This window comes from Giraffa tippelskirchi, chromosome 6 (genome assembly GCF_054371585.1).
Source record: "Giraffa tippelskirchi isolate mGirTip1 chromosome 6, T2T-mGirTip1v1.2.pri, whole genome shotgun sequence".
In the NCBI taxonomy this organism is placed as follows: Eukaryota; Metazoa; Chordata; class Mammalia; order Artiodactyla; family Giraffidae; genus Giraffa; species Giraffa tippelskirchi.
The window spans coordinates 74,162,891-74,182,480 of record NC_137280.1 but is presented as its reverse complement, the minus strand read 5'-3'; the positions used below and the strand labels follow the sequence as shown (position 1 = coordinate 74,182,480).

Sequence of the window (19,590 nt, the reverse complement as noted above, 5' to 3'; positions counted from 1 at the left end):
CACTGCATCCTCTTTGCCTGAGAGGGGGACTCTGGACGCTGCTTTGATTTGATACAAGTACCATCAGAAGGTTTCATTACAGCTCTGCAGTCTTTAGTGGTAGCCCTTAATTATACTCTTGTCCTTGAGGTCTGTTTCTGTATTTTCTTTTCTTGGCTGTTCCTTGAGGCTTATGGGATCTTAGTTCCCCCACCAGGGACTGAACCCAGCCTCACAGCGGTGAAAGTTCAGAGTTATAACCAGTGGACCACCAGGGAATTCCTTGTTCTTGAGTGTATGTGTGTAAAGTGAGGAATCTTTATTTTCATTTTTTTAAAAATAATGTTTGGTTGTTAATGCATCCCCTTTGGCAGCTTGCCTGTCTCTAACACACTGTAGATGACAGTCTGCGTTTGCTGGTACCTGACCCTGTACCTTAGATGAAGTGATGAGTTTTAGGGAAATCTTAGTCTCCTCTGGAACTGTTGGCAGTGGCTTCCCACTCGGCCTTTAGGTTGATCCTGAAGCTCAGTTTTCCTGGGCCAGTTGGGGTTCCAGGAGCAGTATGGTTTAAAGCTTGCTGCTGTTTCCATAGCAGCCAAAGCTTCATCCTGACCCCAGTGGCTTAAACTGGCAAACTGATGCTAGAAACATTTACAAGAAGAGGAAGGCAAAAAACCTCTCGGAGATTTTTAATTAGAAAACAAAGAAACCTCCTACTCACCTGACGTGCAAATGAAGGAGAACCGTGTAAAGGTCAGAGGTGAGAAGTCAGGTGAGCAGGTCTTTGTTTTTAGCAGAAGGTGAAAGTCGTGGACAGTGTTTTCTCTGGGGACAGAGCAATTTGTCCTTATTTCAGGGTCATTTCCTCCGACGTGAGCGCTCTGAGTTTCCCTTCACGTGTGGGTAGCAGTTTCCTTTAGGAGAGGGTGAAGACAGCTCCTGTTTGCGGACGTGCTCAGTCTCCATCCTAATGCCCTGCCCCCAGCTTTAGGAGGTTGGACAGTGTGTGGGCTGGGGGGGCGCCCTGGGTCTTCGTGCAGTGCTTGGGCGCGCTCTGCTTGTGGCGAGTAAGGGCCACTCCTCGTTATGGTGTGCGAGTTTCTCCTGTTGCAGAGCACAGCCTCTAGGCACATGGACTTTGGTAGTTGCATCACATGGGCTCAGTAAGTTCATGCTTTCAGGCTTACTTGCCCCATGGCATGTGAAATCTTCCCAGACCAGGGATCGAAGCCGTGTCCCCTACATTGGCAGACGGATTCTCACCCACTGTACCACCAGGGAAGTCCAGATGGTATGTGCTTTGATATGATCCAGTATTAAACATTTTTGCTGTCACTGGAGTTCACCAAGTTTGCTTCCATGTGCCCTTCTGCTTATTTGACCTGATACTGTGCTTTTAGGTGGTTCAGAGTGACAGCTTCCCCAGGGCATGAGGGCAGGGGCAGCATAGAGTCCCGTAGGCAGTGTGCGTCCTCTGTGTGGGGCTCGCAGGGGGCTCCTGCACACCCGGCATCAGAGCAGACTGGCCCCCCCCCCAAGGTGGTCCAGTGGAGGGGAGCTGAGCCTTCTGTGCTCCCCCTCATCCTGCTGTACGCACGCTCCTTTCCTAAGAGACAACTTCTAGAAAGTAGTTCTTAAGTAGAGTGTATTTTGAGATTAAGTTGCAGTATGCCAGTTTACAGGCATTTAAAAAACCATCTCTAGGAGGGTACACTTCCTCCTGTCCTGAGGACGCACGAGAGGGGCCAGGGCTGTAACCCGGTCTCCCAGAGGAGTGGGCAGCCTGGCCCAGGCTGGGTACCCTCTGGCAGGGGGGTCCCGGGCACTGTCTGGGGAAGGACTAGGGTGCCAGGCCGGGCCGGGGAGTCCCAGAAGAGCTGTCCAGGAGAAGCACGCTGGAGTGCCTGGGCCCTTGGCTCTTGTCCGTTGCCGGGATACTAATCCATTGAGAAACACTTTAATTAGACTGGCTTGTTACAGTGTAGCAATATTTTCATCCCCTCGCTCCCTGGGGCCCCTTTCCAGATTTCCTTTGATTCAGTCTCTGCATACTTGGAGTATTTGACACACGCAGTCACATGCCTCCTTACTCCCCCGCCCCCTCTGCCTCTACCAAGTTCCCAGCAAGCCGATCAGGAGCGTCCGACGTGTGGTGTTCGGTGTCTGAAGTGCCCTCAGCCAGGTCTTGTGGCACAGAACACACACAGGCGAGGTTACGAAGTCACGGACCAGTCATTTCTACCTAGGGAGGCAGCGGGTTGTCCGGCCAGGTACCTGCGGCCAGCGGCTCCCACCTGGAGTGAGCAGGCCTGCAGATCCTCGGGCCCCTCCCCAGAGCTGCGGTTCAGTGACGCAGCGGAGCCCTGGAGTCTGCATTTTTTAAATGTGCTCCCTTGGCCTTCCTGGTTCACACGGATTCAGTGTGTCAGTCCATTCGGCTCCCGTAACAGGACGCCACATGGGCAAGTCCAAGACTCACTGCTTTTCTGCCTTAGGGGGACAGAAACCACTGGTCCTGTTTTGTTTCCATACTTGTGCCTTTTCCAGAATGTCCTGTAGTTGGAATCTGGTAATATGTAGCTGTCTCAGATTGGCTTCTTTCATGGAATTAATGTGCATTTAAGGTTCCTCCATGGCTTTTCATGGTTTGATGGCTCATTTCTTTTTAGTGCTGGTTAATATTTCATTGATGTACCACAGATTATTGATTCACCTACTGGAGGACATCTTGGTTGTTTCCAAGTTTTGGCCATTGTGAATAAAGCTGCTATATAGCATCCATGTGTAGGTTTTTTTATGGATAAGTTTTCAGCTCCTTTGGGCAAATACCAGGGAACATGGTTGCTGGACTGCATGCTAAGAGTATGTTTAGTTTTGTAAAAAGCCACCAAACTATCCTCCAAAGTGGCCACACCACTCTGCGTTCCCACCAGCAGTGAATGAGGGTTCTTGTTACTGCGCATTTGCAGCTGTGTTTGCTGTCGTCTGTGCTCTGGGCTTGGACCATGCTGTCAGGTGTGGAGGGGTGTCTCACTGCTGTTTGGATTTGCATTTCCCTGATGACAGGAGATGGATGTGGAGCCTCTTTCTGTGCTCATCTGCCACCTCTGTCTCTTCTCCGGTGAGCTGTCTGTTCGGGTCTTTAGCCCACCTTTATAACTGAGTTGTTCATTTCCTCACCATCAGGTTTATTTTGGATAGCATCCTTTATCACTGTGTCTTTTACAAGTTTTTTCTCCCAGTCTGTGGCCTGTCTTCTCATTCTCTTGATACAGCATTGATTTTACTTTGGAAATCAATGGCATTTCTGAAATGCTTTGAAGGACGTAACTTTATAAACAAATTTTTACCACAGTGTTTTCCCCTTTCATATCAGGGGTCCTTTAACTTTGCTTGATTCCATTTTATGCCTTTTTTACTCTTGGTCCAGCAGCAGGTCTCCTCTGGTGTGCAGCCGTCTGCCCGGTTTCGCCGGCTTGGGTGTTGTCCTCGGTTAGTCACCTTTGCTGTGCTTGTCTGGAGGGAGGGCACAGTGGGTGATGGTAGTTGGGGGGGTGGCTGTGCTTTGGGTGGGTGGGTTATCTGGGGCTAATAGTTAACGACGTCTTATGAAAATGTTAGCAGTTCTGGGGCGTTTTTCGAGGGTAGAGATGCCTGTCCTAGATGGTGAGTGTACAAATCAAACAGCCGTTGCCACAAACCAGACGCAAAGCACAGGCTGGTCATCCTGGTGCCTGGAACGCTGTGTGCATGCGTGTGTGCGTGGGGCCAAGACAACAGCCAAGGCACCTGAAACCCCCTCCAGCCGTTCTCTGGCACGTGTAGGTCCCTGACCTTCGTGATCATATTCCCATCAAATACTGTGACTTGCATAGACTCTTAACTGCCTGTCAAAAAATTATGCTTCAGTTAAGCTTTCGATGACGTGAAGTTTACAGCCAGCTTTCCACACAGCAAATTGCAGGAAGTCACGTGTTTTGGCATCAGTCACCCTGAAATTAGAAACAGGACAATAGAGGAAGTTGTTGATTGGAACAATTGTAGTTTCACTTGTCTCGGTGCATCTGCGAATCATGACCAGATCTTCGTCAGGGAGGCTCCAGAGGGAGGCCTGACTTCAGAGTCGCTCTGGGCTCTGAAGAGCCTTCTAGAACAGGTCACAGCGGAAGCCTCTCCGCCCTTTTCAGCAAATCAGGAGGAGACTTTCGGGAGGCAGCAGCCTAGTCACCCTCAGATTGCTTTTGTGTGTTGTCACACTTTAGCTCGGGCCTTTTACATCAGGTGCTTCAGAAGAAAGCATTTTCATGGTTTTAGATGTTGTAGTTAACAGCTCTACCCTTTCTAGAAAATAGCTTCCTTAAAGAAAGCAGTTTGCTTGCTGTACAAGTACTTCAAGGCACCGCGTTACAGGAGTGAATCTGGCTTGATGGTGTCCGATTGTCCCCCTAAATGGAGTGACACTCTCCCCAGTCACACCTTCCTTTTCTCCTCAAAGCCGCTCTCCTTCTGTCTTCTTGCAGAGCAGAGCCCCGAGGAGAAGGGGCCCTCACAGTAGAGTGAGTGGGGGAAGGGGAAGGATGTCAGAGCCCAGGAAAGGTGCCGCTTGGGTCCCTGCTCCGTGCCCTGTGCAGGTGCTATGCATAATTCAGACCAACGGGACCCCAAGTCCAAGCCTCCATTGAGCTGGGGACTGGATGCATCTTGGTGCTGCTTAGACTTGCTGTCAGCCTGGTTATAGCCACCTCCCCTCACCCATTCTCACTCAATTAGAGAACCAGGATATCAAGTTAAAATACAAAACCATGAGCCTTCACTGGATGGGAAAGGACCCACGTGGACTTGCCAGGGTGTTGGAAATGTCCTCCCTGTTGACATAAATTAATCAAAACTGATTGAGTGGTACCTTTTCACTGTGTGTGAGTTATACCTAAGGAAGCAAGGAAGCCCTGGTACCCTTCACGGGCACAGCCAACCACTTTGAACATATAAGGGAAGGGAAATTTGTATCCGCAGTGGCCACAGAAAAGATGAAATCACTGGGAAGAAACTTCACAAGAAATGTGCAAAACTGTAGGAGGAACATGTTGAAATTCTCCCGAAAGGCACTGGGTTTTGACTCGGATATATGGAGAGACAGCCCAAAGGGTGGTGGTTCTCCTTCAGCTAATTTATAAAATCAGTGAAGTCTCAGTAAAAATACCGACATTTCCCTCCAGAGCTAGTCAGACTCTTAAAGGTCATTTGCTCATAGAGTTCTTGCAAATAAACATGCCGGAGTGTATCGAGATTCTGGGAGGAGAAAACACGAGAGGGAAGGTGTGTCCCTGCTCAGGACCTGCTGGTGGCTCTGTGTCTGTAGAGCCGATGCTGGGCTGGGCAGATGGGCTCGCTGGATGTGGGGGACCCAGACCCAGTGCAAACAGAGTCAGTGTGAGGAGAGGAAGGCGAAATCTCCGAGTGCTGGCGGTGGACTCATAACTAAATCACGCAGAAGCAACCGGGCAGCCACTGGGAAGGTGGGACGTGGCGGGAAGGGGGCGCAGGCCTTCTGCCCTGAAACCTGGATTCTTCCTGCTGCCCACCCCCCCCAAGGAGCATCAGGGCTGGATCTGGAGGGTGGGTGAGCTCCTCGACAAGCCACAGCGCCAGCCCAACCCCAGCAAGCTCCGCTTTTGAGAAGACTGCGCACATGACCGTGGTTGAAGTCTGGAAGTGTACAGTCCCTGGGCTGCCAAGTTGGCCAGCAGGATGCCCAGTGTGAAGCAGGCTCTGCTGACCCATTAGTTGGCCGTGCCCGCCCCGACTGTGAGGGAGACGGCAGGTGGCTGGACACTCTGCCTGCAAAAGTCCCGGGAGGGCAGGTGGCCACCACCACTACCACTAGGGGCTTGCCGCCCGCAACTTTCTTTCCAGAGGCCATGGCTGGGCCATTCTTAGACGTTTGGTGAGGACCCCAGATGTGGGGAGAGACTGGTGTGGAGACTCGCTCTGCACCGCAGAGGGGGCGCGCCGGCACTGGCCTGGCGGTCTTACGGCAGGTGACTTTCCTAAAGGCGTCTTCGCTCTGGCAGGCGCAGCCTCAACCTCCTGGGCTTCCTGGCCATCTCTAGCTGATTCCACAGGCCCTTGAGCAGGTGCAGCCCTGGGCCTGGCGTTGGAGCCCACAGCCTGAACGTGACTGAGGCCAGGCGGCCGGCTGGGCTTCCTTCATTGCCCCTCGGTGGCTCTTACCTCCTCTTGGAAAATAAGTGCCTGGTAATGCCACCTCCTGTGACCTGGGTGACTGACTGGGAGGGGACAGCTCACACCCCTTCCCACTTACAAACCTGACCCTAAACCTGTCCTCAGGGAACCAGTGTCCTGAGCTCCCCTGTGTTTCCTCTTCTGCTTTGGGCAGAGGCTGGCGTAAGAAAACCAAGGGGAAGGAAGTGCAGTTGAGTTTGTAACTTCTGAGCTGGTTGATTGATTCACACTGTGATAAGGGTTTCAGCATTTTTAAGAGCACTTTTCCTCTTGTTTAATAATAACCCTAGGAAACAGTCGTGCTCTGCTGTGGGGCACCCTGGGGCTGCAGGATGCTGAGCCCATCCCTGGACTCTCCCCCTGAAGCATGATGCCAACCCCTGCCTCTAGTCATAAGAACCTCCAGGCATCACCCAGTGCCCCTGGGGCTGAGACTCACAGCCTTAAAATAATCCTAGGGCACTTACTGCAGAGCCTTATTGCCTCAGTGTTTGTTGTTGCTGAAATGACTCTTCACTCTTTGACACGCAGTTGTTGTTCAGTTGCTAAGTTGTGTCCAACTCTTTGCAACCCCACGGACTGCAGCACGCCAGGCCTCCCTGTCCTTCACTGTCTGCCAGAGCTTGCTCAAATTCATGCCCATTGAGTTGGTGATGCCATCTAACCATGTCATCCTCTGTCATCTCCTTCTCCTCCTCCCCTCCTCTTTCCCAGGATCAGAATCTTTTCCAGTGAGTTGGTTCTTTGCATCAGGTGGCCAAAGTGTTAGAGGGTCAGCATCATTCCTTCCAGTGAATAGTCAGGGTTGGTTTCCTTTAGGATTGACTAGTAAGGGACTCTTAAGAGTCTTCTCCAGCACCACAGATCAAAAGCATCAATTCTTCAGTGCTCAGCCTTCTTTATGGTCCAACTTGTAACATCCGTACATGTCTACTGGGAAACCCATAGCTGATTAGATGGCCCTTTGTCGGCAGTGATGTCTCTGCTTTTTAACATGCTGTCTAGGATTGTCATAGCTTTTTTTCCAAGGTGCAAGCGTCTTTTAATTTCACAGCTGCAACACTGTCCACAGTGATTTTGGAGCCCAAGAAGATAAAATCTTCCACTGTTTCCACTTTTTCCCCATTTATTTGTCATGAAGTGCTGGGTCCAGATGCCATGATTTTCATTTTTTGAATGTTGAGTTTTAAGCCAGCTTTTTTACTCTCGTCTTTCACTCTCATCAACAGGCTCTTTAGTTCCTCTTCACTTTTTGCCATTAGAGTGGTATCATCTGCATATCTGAGGTTGTTAATATTTCCCCTGGCAATCTTAATTCCAGTTTGTGCTTCAACCAGCCCAGCATTTCTCATGATGGTGGCTCAGACAATAAACAATCTGCCTGCCATATAGGAGACCTGGGTTTGATCCTTGGGTTGGGAAGATCCCCTGGAGAAGGGAATGGCTACCCACCCCAATATTCTTGCCTGGAGAATTCCATGGACAGAGGAGCCTGGCAGGCTGTAGTCCATGGGGGTCACACAGAGTTGGACACAACTGAACGACTTTCACTTTCAACTCGCAGTTTGCCTTATTTCAGCCTGACTTTCAGGATAGATACACAGTGGGACCAGGGGCGAGGGGACAGAACTGATGGGTTTGAAGATGAGAATTAAGTCCTTAGCGTCTCAGAGAAAATTGGTTACTGTCCTTCTTGCCAAGAGTTTGGCTGATCAAGTATGGAATAAGAGTGCTGCTAAGGGTTCACACTGGGTGCTTTATTTTAATACTGTTCTGTTTACATTGTATACATGAGAAAGTGTCATGATACCATGTTTTTAAAAAAGGGTTGTAGGAAGGTGACAGTTTGGAAACACTGGTCTTAATCGAGATGATTGATTGTATGGTAGAGGACATTTGTAGGTTTGATAAAAGTCACAGGTGAAGGCTGCAGTTGGGAACTTGTCGTAAAGTGGAAGGCATAAGAAGCAGATACCTAGGTCAGATCCCTTGGACCCGTAATTGCCCAACAAGTTTTGGTGGAAGGAAAGAGAGCATGAGAAAGCCTGTTTGGTGGAAGAGTGAGGCGGGGTCTCTGAACCCCCAGGGTCAGCAACTCAGCTTTGCCAGCAGCCAGGCCAGGGACCCCCTATCACCTCCAAGGCTCCCTGATATGGGGGCTCAGTGAAAGCCACCCCTCAACTTCTGGTCCTTTCTGGGGTGAAAAGTAGGAGCTAGATGTCTTGGGTTAAGTGACTATTAAGCAGAAATATTTTTATTTAAAACAATTGAAATTTTTTGGTAAGTTATCCACCCATCGACCCACCTTAATATAAAGTCACTTATTGTGTGATGTCAGGTCCCTTCAGCTTGAACAGAGGCCGTCATCCAGAGAGCAGGGATGTAACTGCATCCTTGTCTGGCCTTTCACGGAGGAGAGGCGAGGGGGACACTTCTAGGCAGGTTCCCAGCAGTCAGCACCTGCTCCTGGCGTGTGCATCCAGGTGGAGACTGGGTCACTGGTACAAGGAAGGTGGGAACACGGGACTAGGGCCTGGGTTTCAGCGCCTCCTGGACCAACCCTCGACGTGGTGGTCAGCGTCTGGCCCTTTGGGCGCCGGCACCCGCGGTTGGTCCCTGGCCTGGCCGAGGAGCAGAAACACGGAGCTCTTTCTGTGCCCTGTTGTTGTCCCGGCTGTACCCCCCGCCCTCCCCAGGATCGATTCTGTACAAGAAAACGTTGTCTCTCCAGGGACTGGGTCTGTTTTCTCCGCGGGTGACTCTGTCCTCTGCTCAGAGAACCGAGGGCGCCAGGGGGGCCCGGCTGGCGGTGGGGGCGGGCAGCCCCGGCCCGTGTGACCGGCTCTCGCTCCCTTGCAGATCGCCCAGTCGCTCGATGGGGCACGCCGGCGGCCTACCTCCGTGTGTCACCTGCCTGCCTCTCAGCAGCGAGGAACGGAGCTTCAGCACCTCTTCAGTAATGATGATGAAACTGGTATTAACTGAATGGCATTTATGGATTTTTAACTCTAATTCACAGTAAGCCAGAAAGCCATATGTCCAATCCAACCAAAAATCGTTCTGTTTTGTTGCGTGTCTCATCCGATTGTGAGAAGTTTCAAGATACCTGTTTGTACAAAGAGGAATATAAGCGTTACTTGCCGGAGGAGCACAGCTGAAGCAGAAAGCGAAGACGTCTTAATTTATCCTTCAAAGATACACGATAGAATTATTTATTTAGATAGAGTAAAGAAATATATATATATTTTTGGTGGTGATGAAAATGGCTCCGCAGAATGCCGACGCAGAATCTATGCAAGTTCAGGAGCTCCCAGTGCCCCTGCCAGACCTGCAGAAGCCGGGGAGGGCGGAGGCGGAGACGCGGGACGAGACCGCCAGCGAGGGCTCCATCGACCGCATCCCCGTGCGCCTGTGGGTGATGCACGGGGCCGTGATGTTCGGCAGGGAGTTCTGTTACGCCATGGAGACGGCGCTGGTCACGCCAGTCCTGTTACAGATCGGTAAGTGCCGCCCGCGCCCCTGCCGCGTCCCGGGCTGAGCATCGCACGTGGGTGTGCGTGGGCACATGGGCTGACCACGTCCCCAGTCTCCCCTCGCGGCAGCCTCCTCTGATGGGCTTTCCTCCTGTGTCAGCGGGGGCGGTCCTCCAGACGTTCACGTTGGGTCAGAGGCCCCGGCCAGGTGGTACTGGGTGTCCCGGCGCATGTGGCCTTGTGAAGCTCTGACCTGGCACACCCTCGCCTCCCACAGGGTGCCACTTGCTGAGCCCCAGACCCCCCACCCCCAGTGCGGCCCCCCAGCCGTGTCACCCTGGCCGAGCCCATGAGCCCCCCAGCCCCCACTGCTTTTCTGTAGAGTGAGATGAATCGCAGATCAGGTCAGGGGCCGGGCAGCTGCTCAGAACAAGGCCTTGCTGTAGAAAACACTGAAGAATGCTGTTTTCTTTATTTTCACCTTGTTATTGACTTAAATAGGAGTTTATTGTGGAAGTTAGGTGCTTGAATGATGGGTATTTCCAGAAATACTGAGATTCTCAGAGATACACTCTGAAAACGCTGTCATCCCTTCCACATTACTGTAGGGAATGTCTCAGGCCCTAAAAATACATGGTCAGAATATTTAATTTTCCTCATTGTCTAAGAAAGTCTTAAAATCTCTAAGCTTCCAACTTTGTAAGAGGTCTGGGTAAGGAGCCAGACTATTCAGAAACCTGCTTCATTCTAGAATTCCACATGTGTGCTGTAAAATATTTTAAAACTCTTACTTGTTTTGGCTATCCCGGGAATGTGTCTCTCTCTGAACACGATGGCGTGATTCTTGTCCAGAGCGCATGCTCAGGCCTGCCTGGTGTAGGTTGTGGGCAAAGCAGCGGCCCCTTCAGGGCGGCGGGCAGGGGCTGGTGTGGCTCCCAGCTCAGCAGGTGCCGCGCCTGCCCGCACCGTGTTGTCAGGCATGTTACTGAAGGGGCAGGCTGGTCACTCTCTGTGTCCGCGTCCCTGTGCTTCTGCATACTTTCCCTGTGACACCCCGGGTGTGTGTCTGTCATCTTTCACAGTATGAGGCCGGAGGGACGGCCTGCACCTGGACGAGTTGAGACCCTCTCCCAGGGAGCTGGGTGCCGTGGGGGTGAGCCGCGTGGGCCGCGCTCTGTCCTCCGCCTGCCTGTTGGCCATCCCTGCGTTCACCCTGCTGTCCTTCCTCGGTGCCCCCAGGGGCCAGGCCGCTGGGGCGGACGGAGCACCACGTCTGGCAGTCCCCACGCGGCCTCGTTCTGCTGCTGGGAGCCGGCAAGTGGCCAGCCCAGAAGAGCCTCCTCCCTTGGAGGAGGAGAGCTGGGGCAAGATGCCAGCCCCTGGGGGACCTGGGAGACCTCTCGGGGGGCAGGGGCTGCAGTGCGGGGAGAGGCTTGGAGACCACCTTTGAGGCCAGGCCCCGGGTGGGCTGTGTGCGGCGGCTCTGAACCTTACTAAGCGTTGATTTCGGGCCTCTGCTGTGCAGGGCTGTGGGTTCATGGTTGAGGTCATTATAAAAGCAGTGTGGCCAGACTTAGGTGGTCAGTGCTAGGTCCCATATTTAACTTCTATGATCTCTTACGGTTATGGCTCTGATTACTGAGAAGTAGGTTGGTTGCAGGAGTGGAGGTTTGAGAGCATTTCCTTAGTGACAGGGCATGTGTATTATGGCCCACCTCCTTGGCACCTTCACACTTTACAGGTTCTGCGTCTCAGTTTCCACATAGCTTACATTTCACTGTGTGGTTCTCAGAGTATATGTATTACACAAGACTTGTATCCATTTTAGATAATCCAGGGTAATGTATATTCTAATTTTTCTATATAATGCCTAGGCTATGCATTAATTGTAGCTTTTGAAAGTTGCAAGTATGTCTTTTTCATGTGACCGTGTACCAATGATCAGAAGCAGGACAACTGTCATCATAGTTACTGTGACAGAACGACCCAAAGGGGATGAGGGTGACCCTTGTCACTGACCCCTAGACACTGCACAGGAGAGCAGGACTATGGCAGAAGCTGTTTCCATGGGCTAAAGAAGCAGAGCTTAATGAGAGTTGTTCTCAGATGGGCTTAGATAGGAGCCAGACAATAAGGCCTGATCCTTTTTTCAAGGTTGTACTTGAATTTCACTCTTGAGGCAATGCCCAGTTCAGTTCAGTCATGTCCAACTCTTTGCAACCCCATGGACTGCAGCACGCCAGGCTTCCCTGTCCATCACCAAACTCCCAGAGCGTGCTCAAACCCACGTCCATTGAGTCTCTGTCGCCTTCTACTCCTCCTGCCTTCAATCTTTCCCAGCATCAGGGTCCTTTCCAGTTAGTCAGTTCTTCCCATCAGGTGGCCAAAGTATTGGAGCTTCAGCTTCAGCATCAGTCCTTCCAGTGAATATTCAGGACTGATCTCCTTTAGGATAGACTGGTTGGATCTCCTTGCAGTCCAAGAAACTCTCAAGAGTCTTCTCCAACACCACAGTTCAAAAGCATCAATTCTTCAGTGCTCAACTTTCTTTATAGTCCAACTCTCACATCCATACATGACTACTGGAAAAACCATAGACGGACCTAGGGGCAATGTAGTGGTCAGAATTTTCTGATTTGAGGCAGGGCTTCTTAAAGTGGTCTGTCACACCCAGAGGTCCAATGTTTATTATTGGATTTTGTATATTAATAATTATTAAAGCTGAAACAGGGATTTTCCCTGGTGATCCAGTGGCTAAGACTACAAGCTCCCTATGAAGAGGGCTGGGGTTCGATCCCTGGTCAGGGAACTAGATCTCACATACCTTAACTAGGAGTTCAAATGCTGCAACTAAAGATCTGGCATGCCACAATGAAAACTGAAGATCCTACATGCTGCAACTAAGACCCAGCGCAGCCAAATCCATCCATCCGTATGTGTTTGTGTGTATCAGTCAGTTCAGTCACTCAGTTGTGTCCGACTCTTTACGACCCCATGAACTGCAGCACACCAGGCCTCCCTGTCCATCACCAACTCCCGGAGTCCACCCAAACCCATGTCCATCAAGTCGATGATGCCATCCAACCATCTCATCCCCTGTCGTCCCCTTCTCCTCCTGCCCTCAATCTTTCCCAGCATCAGGGTCTTTTCAAATGAGTCAGCTCTTCCCATCAGGTGGCCAAAGTATTGGAGTTTCAGCTTCAACATCAGTCCTTCCAATGAACACCCAGGACTGATCTCCTTTAGGATGGACTGGTTGGATCTCCTTGCAGTCCAAGGGACTCTCAAGAGTCTTCTCCAACACCACAGTTCAAAAGCATCAATTCTTCGGTGCTCAGCTTTCTTTATAGTCCAACTCACACATCCATACATGACCACTGGAAAAACCATAGCCTTGACTAGATGGAACTTTGTTGACAAAGTAATGTCTCCGCTTTTTAATATGCTGTCTAGGTTGGTCATAACTTTCCTTCTAAGGAGTAAGCGTCTTTTAATTTCATTGCTGCAATCACCATCAGCAGTGATTTTGGAGCTCAGAAAAATAAAGTCAGCCACTGTTTCCACTGTTTGTCCATTTATCTGCCATGAAGTAATGGGACCGGATGCCACTATCGTAGTTTTCTGAATGTTGAGCTTTAAGCCAACTTTTTCACTCTCCTGTTTCACTTTCATCCAGAGGCTCTTCAGTTCTTCTTCACTTTCTGCCATAAGAGTGGTGTCATCTGCATATCTGAGGTTATTGATATTTCTCCCGGCAATCTTGATTCCAGCTTGTGCTTCCTCCAGCCCAGCGTTTCTCATGATGTACTCTGCATATAAGTTGAATAAGCAGGGTGACAATATACAGCCTTGACGTACTCCTTTTCCTATTTAGAACCAGTCTGTTGTTCCATGTCCAGTTCTAACTGTTGCTTCCTGACCTGCATACAGGTTTCTCAAGAGACAGGTCAGATGGTCTGGTATTCCCATCTCTTTCAGAATTTTCCACAGTTTATTGTGATCCACACAGTCAAAGGCTTTGGCATAGTCAATAAAGCAGAAATAGATGTTTTTCTGGAACTCTCTTGCTTTTTCGAGGATCCGTCGGATGTTGGCAACTTGATCTCTGGTTCCTCTGCCTTTTCTAAAACCAGCTTGAACATCTGGAAGTTCACGGTTCACGTATTGTTGAAGCCTGGCTTGGAGAATTTTGAGCATTACTTTACTAGCGTGTGAGATGAGTGCAATTGTGTGGTAGTTTGAGCATTCTTTGGCATTGCCTTTCTTTGGGATTGGAATGAAAACTGACCTTTTCCAGTCCTGTATCACTGCTGAGTTTTCCATATTTGCTGGCATATTGAGTGCAGCACGTTCACAGCGTCATGGGTGTGTGTATATATATGTATGTGTGTATATATATGTATATGTGTGTGTGTGTATATATGTGTGTGTATATGTATATGTGTGTATATATGTGTGTGTATATGTGTGTATATATATGTATAAGTGTGTGTATATATATGTGTGTGTGTGTGTATGTGTGTGTATATATATGTATGTGTGTGTGTGTATATGTATATGTAGCTGAAGCTGTTGTCTCAGTGTGGACAGTTTGATCCACCTGATAGATGTCTGCAGGTGTACCCACCACCACAGTGTTTCCATCGTCCCAGGAGGCTCCCTGGTGGCCCCTTGCGGCAGTCTTTCGTGGTGGGGGTCTGCATCTGTCGTGATTATGCCCTGTCTGAAGTCTGGACAAGCAGAATAACGCAATAGGAGATCTGGTTTCTGCTGTGCTTCGGTGGTTGATCCTTCCATCCCGCTGCACTAAGTGGTCCCATGAATGGACACACCCCCTTTCCCCTATTCATTCACCAGCTCATGGACGTCTGGACTGTTTCCATCTGGGGGCTGTTTTAAATAAACTGCTGTGAGCGTCACCTACAAGTCTTTGTGTGGACTTGTGTTTCATTTCCCATGAGTAGAGACCTAGGAGTGGGGCGGCTGGTGCCACGTAAGTGCGGGTTTACTTTACAAGAAGAGACCATTCCGACCATTCCCCACATCCTTGAGAACACTTGCATTTCTCTGACAAATAGCAATGTTAAATGTCTATTCATGTGCCTATTGGGCATTCTTGTATCTTAGGTGGAGTGCGTGCTCAGATTTTTTTGCTGATATTTCAGTCAAGTGGTTTGTCTCATTAATGAGTTGCGAGGGTTCTTTATTAAGAAGTCCTTTATCAGATACGTCTGCCCTTGGGCATCCAGTTCATCCAGGGGTGATCGACTTGCTCATCACTTGTGTAGTGAGTCCATCGCTCGGCCGGGCTCTCATGGTCAGCCTGTGCATGTCCTCCCCACCCAGGAGGCTCCGAAGAGCCACCTGAAGTGCTTCCCATCACTGTTCTGCACGATCTCCCCCGCCCCCCACCCCTACCCCCCAGGCCCAGGGGAGCCTCAGTGAGTACTTGTGGGAGGAAAGAAGGAGTGACACAGCTTAGATGCCCGATGTGTCCTTGTGCCTTCGTCAAAGCCCAGACTCCTGGTTTCCTGCCTTCTACAGCCGGTCCCCGACAGCCGGCCCCCACCTGGGCTCTTGGGGCCTCTGGACCCATTGATGCACACGACCCAGAAGGCCCATGGGATTCCCCAGGAGGCCAGTCAGCACCCACCCCATCGGAGCCACGTGCATTGCCTCTCATTCAAATCATACATGTTTGCTCAGTGAATGACTGGGCTGGTCTCCCGCGGAGATGAGGGCACAGGTAAATACTGTGGACGCAGAGCTGGTCACCCTTCCACTGGCAGGTTTTTTGTCTGGTGGCAACCGGCCCTGGTGACAATGTGAGGAAGCAGAGGCTGGGAGGGCTGGGAGGGGTGGTCCACCTGCCTTGGGGGAGCCCACCAGGGGCACGTGGGCTGTGTTTAAACCTTGCAGCGTCTGGCCCGAGTTTCAGCTTCAGCATCCTGGCCTTTCTGGTTTGTTCCGATGGCCGTCCACAAACAGAGCTTGTTGCTCCATCTGCTGGGGGCTGTGTTCCGCTCAGATCCCCAGCCCTCTGTCTGCCTGGCCCCTCACCTGACATTGCAGGTCTGCTGCGTTGAGGACCTGGGGAACCATGGCTGGAGGACAGAGTGCCCTCCCCACCACTGCCACGGCCTGAGCTTACCCACGGGCCCAGGAAGTTGACTCTAACCTAAATACCGACCCCAGCTGTCAGTCCTCAAAGCACCTTGTCACCCCACCGCCCCGAGGGAGGGCACAGGCTGAGGGCTGCCTGGGTCCCAGGCCAGGCCGTGGGAACCTGGGAAGAGGTGGTGGTTTTCTAAGCCAGGCAGAGCCGCTGGCCTGCGGGAGGAGCTGATTCCAGAGACACCTTCAATTATGAAGAGAATTATTCCAGCCAAATAGAAAATACAGATTCTAGAAAAGCCACTGCCCTTTGGCATGCCACAAAATTACCATGTCAGTCCTCGGTGGGTGGCTGCGGGTTGGGACGCCCACCACTGGGGAGTGCTGTGCAGTGAGGGTGTGGGGGAGCTGCCCAAAGGCAGGTGGAGGGAGCCTGCTGGCAGGGGAGGTGAGCTCCGGCCTGCTCTGAGGGAGCCCAGTACCAGAGCTGTTAGGGTCTTGCTGGCCAGAACTCAGACCCCGTAGTGCTTCGTTCACTCCTGTCCACCTCCCCGAGGAAGGATTCCAGGTTCTCAGTGGAAAGGTAACCACTCCTGCTATGGTCTGGAAGGCAGCTGGGCCCGGCCTATTGCATTCCTGGGTTTGGAAAACTAAAAAATTGTAACTCCAGTACTTACTTTGGTTTGTTTCTTAAATTCGGTTTGTCACATGAGCTAGATTGTCGATGGTCATCCTAGTTGTCATTCTCAGCTGTGCATTTTTGCTTTTCTTTCACATGCACTCAAGTCTTGGGGCTTTGGGGTTTGGGTACAAGTTGTCTCCTGGGATCTCAGCTACTTGCCCGTGTGTTGACAGATAGCCTTGGCAGAGTTTGTCTGGTTCCAGCTCTGGGGTGATGGAGCCGTCCTGTTTTCACATCTTTCTCTGAAGGGGGTTAGAGGACAGGGTTTCTGCCCACCCCCTCCTCACTTCTCTCTCTGATCCTGGACCCGCTGACCCTGGTGGCTTCTTGGCCACTTGCCCTGTGGGAGCTGTAACAGGAAGTCAAATCACCACACTCTTTTTGTAAAGAGGTGAATAATTTTGGAAAGTGCTATTTAAGTCGCAGCACCGTGAGCAGTCTACTGTGTGTGCTGGCCCCGGTGTCCGGGGTGCCCCTGCCATCAAGGACACCGCAGCGCTCGTCCACTGGGGCCCGGCCGCAGGAAGGCTTTGCCTGGCCGGGCTGGGACCTGCAGTGAGAGCTCCTGACTCCACGTGAGCACCTCTCTTTCTTTTGGCACCTCTAGACTAGCAGCGGAGCCGTCCCTCAGTGCTGGAAGGGCAACACTGAGCCACTGGGCCTTGGGGACAGAGGCAGGGAGCAGGCAGGTGTGGCCAGGACAGCCGCCCCTCCTGGTCCCACTGGCCGGGCCACAGAGGGGGCAGAAGGGCGGTGCAGGCGGGTGGCGCCCACCCCTTGGGGAAGTTGCTGGGGCAGCAGTCCTGAGACCGCGGCTCCGCGAGCTAGAAGAACGTGGCGCAGGCCCGGTGCAGCCACTGGTTCTCTGTCCTCCTTCGCAGGGAAGGGGCCTTTAAAAACTGGGCCTCTGATTTCTTGGATCCAAAGCACTTTCACCAAGTTCGGAATTCAGAGGTCAGGAAAGTGAGACTTCTATCCATCTCCTGTCCTCAGCACCTGGTTCTGTCCCTGGAGGAGCAGGTTTCATGAGCCTCCTTCTGGATGTCTCCCACACGTGTGACCTGTGAGACATACTGTCCCCACCAGCAGCAGAGAGTGTCCCAGACAGACGAGAACCCAGGTCCAGGTCGGAGCAGAAAGCCCATCGGTCTCTCCAGGCTGCTGTGTCCTCCTGGTGGGCCTGCTCACTTTGGCTCTGACCTTGGGGCTGGCCCAGGTACCTTCAGCATCACCATCACCCCTTCCTCACCTGTCTGAGAGGCCGCATCTCTTACACCCTAGATCCCCACACCATTAGTCAAACATTGCAGCTTCTGGAGGGGACCTTTAAAGATATGTACATTCTTAGGCTTCAGGCTTAAAGTGAAGTCGCCCAGTCGTGTCTGACTCTTTGCGACCCCATGGACTGTAGCCTACCAGGCTCCTCCATCCATGGAATTTTCCAGGCAAGAGTACTGGAGTGGGTTGCCATTTCCTTCTCCAGGGGATCGTCCCGACCCAGAGATCAAACCCAGGTCTCTCACACTGCAGGCAGACACTTTACCATCTGAGCCACCTGGGAAGCCAAGGAGGGAAGAGTAGCAGCTAAAAATTGTTGCTTTGTTAGTGCCAAGTAGGGTTCTGGTAAGTAAGACCCACAAGCTTGAAGCCAAGCAGAGGGTGAGAATGTGACACGCGGGGATCAGGGGGCCCAGGGGCCCCGCTGGGAGTAGCAGCATCCGTGCGTGCTTCCTGCAGGGCCAGTGGTCTGGGGGCTGAGGAGGGGCTGCCCAGGAACTTCTGCAGACCAACTCCTGGTGCGAGCCTGGCACTGCAGGTAGGTGCCCGTGGTTTGCACGCCGTGTGTGTGTGTGTATGTGTGCATGCATGTATATGTGTGCACACGTGTATAATGTGTGCATGTGTGTGCATGTGTGTAATGTGTGCATGTGTTGTGTGTGCATGCAAGTATTAGTACGTGTGTGCACTCACGTGCACCTGACGAGCCTGGCCTCAGAGTCAGGGTCAAGTGGGAACAAGGGGTCCCCTGTCAGAGGAGAGTCCAGAAACAGCCCAGAGCCAGAGCGGACCCCCGCAAAGATCTGGAGCCCTCCTGGTCTGGCGCTATCTGGTCCCACACAGCTTTTCCCTTGGGAAGGAGGGGACACACAGACACACACACAGACACACACACAGACACACACACACACACACACACACACAGACACACACACACACACACACACACACACACACACAGTTTCCTTCTTGGTTCCAGAAGCACCCTTGATGGAAAAGGAAAGTCCTAGAAGGGTGTCCTGTGGCCTCTCAGCTGACAGATGCTGGTTTCTCTCCTGATGGAAGTTGGGTGGGGGCAGCTGTGCTGTCCCAGAGTGACCAAGTGCTTTGTACATTTATTTATGGGGAAGCTTAGGTTTAATCTTGTCTGTCTCATTCAGGAGGGGTGAAACTTTGTTCATTTCGTGTATGTCTGTCTTTTTTTTTTTTAAAAAACACTCTTCTCACTTTCAGTCCTAACTTAATATGAATCAGAATTCCTAGGATGTGATGTGTCAGAACTGGAGCCTCACCTTTTCTTCCTGTGGGAAAAACCTACCCTTTAGCAGCCAGCCTTAAAGAAAACACACGAGCCTGAAGTGCCATAAGTGCTAGTCATTTTCCTCCACTCCCTGGATCATGGAGGGAAGTGGGCAGCGAAGCCAGCACCGGCGGAGCGGAGTGGAGCCGAGCCATCACCCGGCGGCCCTGCTGAGTCACCTGTCCCCATCAGCCCCTTCCTGTAATCCAACCCCCCGCCCACCCCCCAAGATCTCAGGGCCTGTCTCTAAAGCTGTGTGCCCTCTGGTGCCACTGACTCAGGCTAGCGCTTGACATCCATCGGGCAGCACCCGGGAGCGCACACGTCTTTGGTGAGAATTGAGCGCTGTGGGCTCATGCTGTATCCAAAGTGAGGAGCGTGCCGTGCTGAGTGCCTGCTTGTACACCAGCATGCTGGATGGACTCGAGAGGAGACGTGCCTTGGAGCACACGAGCGTGCCCTGCACCCTTCTCGAGCGAGCGTGGATGTTGCCCACAGATGGCCGCTTGTGAGTTACC

At 51.8% G+C, this 19,590-nt stretch overlaps 1 protein-coding gene across 12 annotated transcripts in view; it reads left to right on the top strand.

Moving 5' to 3' along the window:
* SLC45A4 (solute carrier family 45 member 4) overlaps positions 1-19,590 on the top strand; it is a 90,099-nt gene that overhangs the window by 26,609 nt on the left and 43,900 nt on the right. For all 12 annotated transcript variants that reach the window (XM_081504191.1, XM_081504195.1, XM_081504194.1 and 9 more), the window contains one exon: positions 9,085-9,725. In XM_081504191.1, coding sequence (XP_081360317.1) covers positions 9,482-9,725 — 244 coding nt within the window. In that variant the 5' untranslated portion in view covers positions 9,085-9,481. The remainder of the gene's footprint in view (positions 1-9,084; positions 9,726-19,590) is intronic.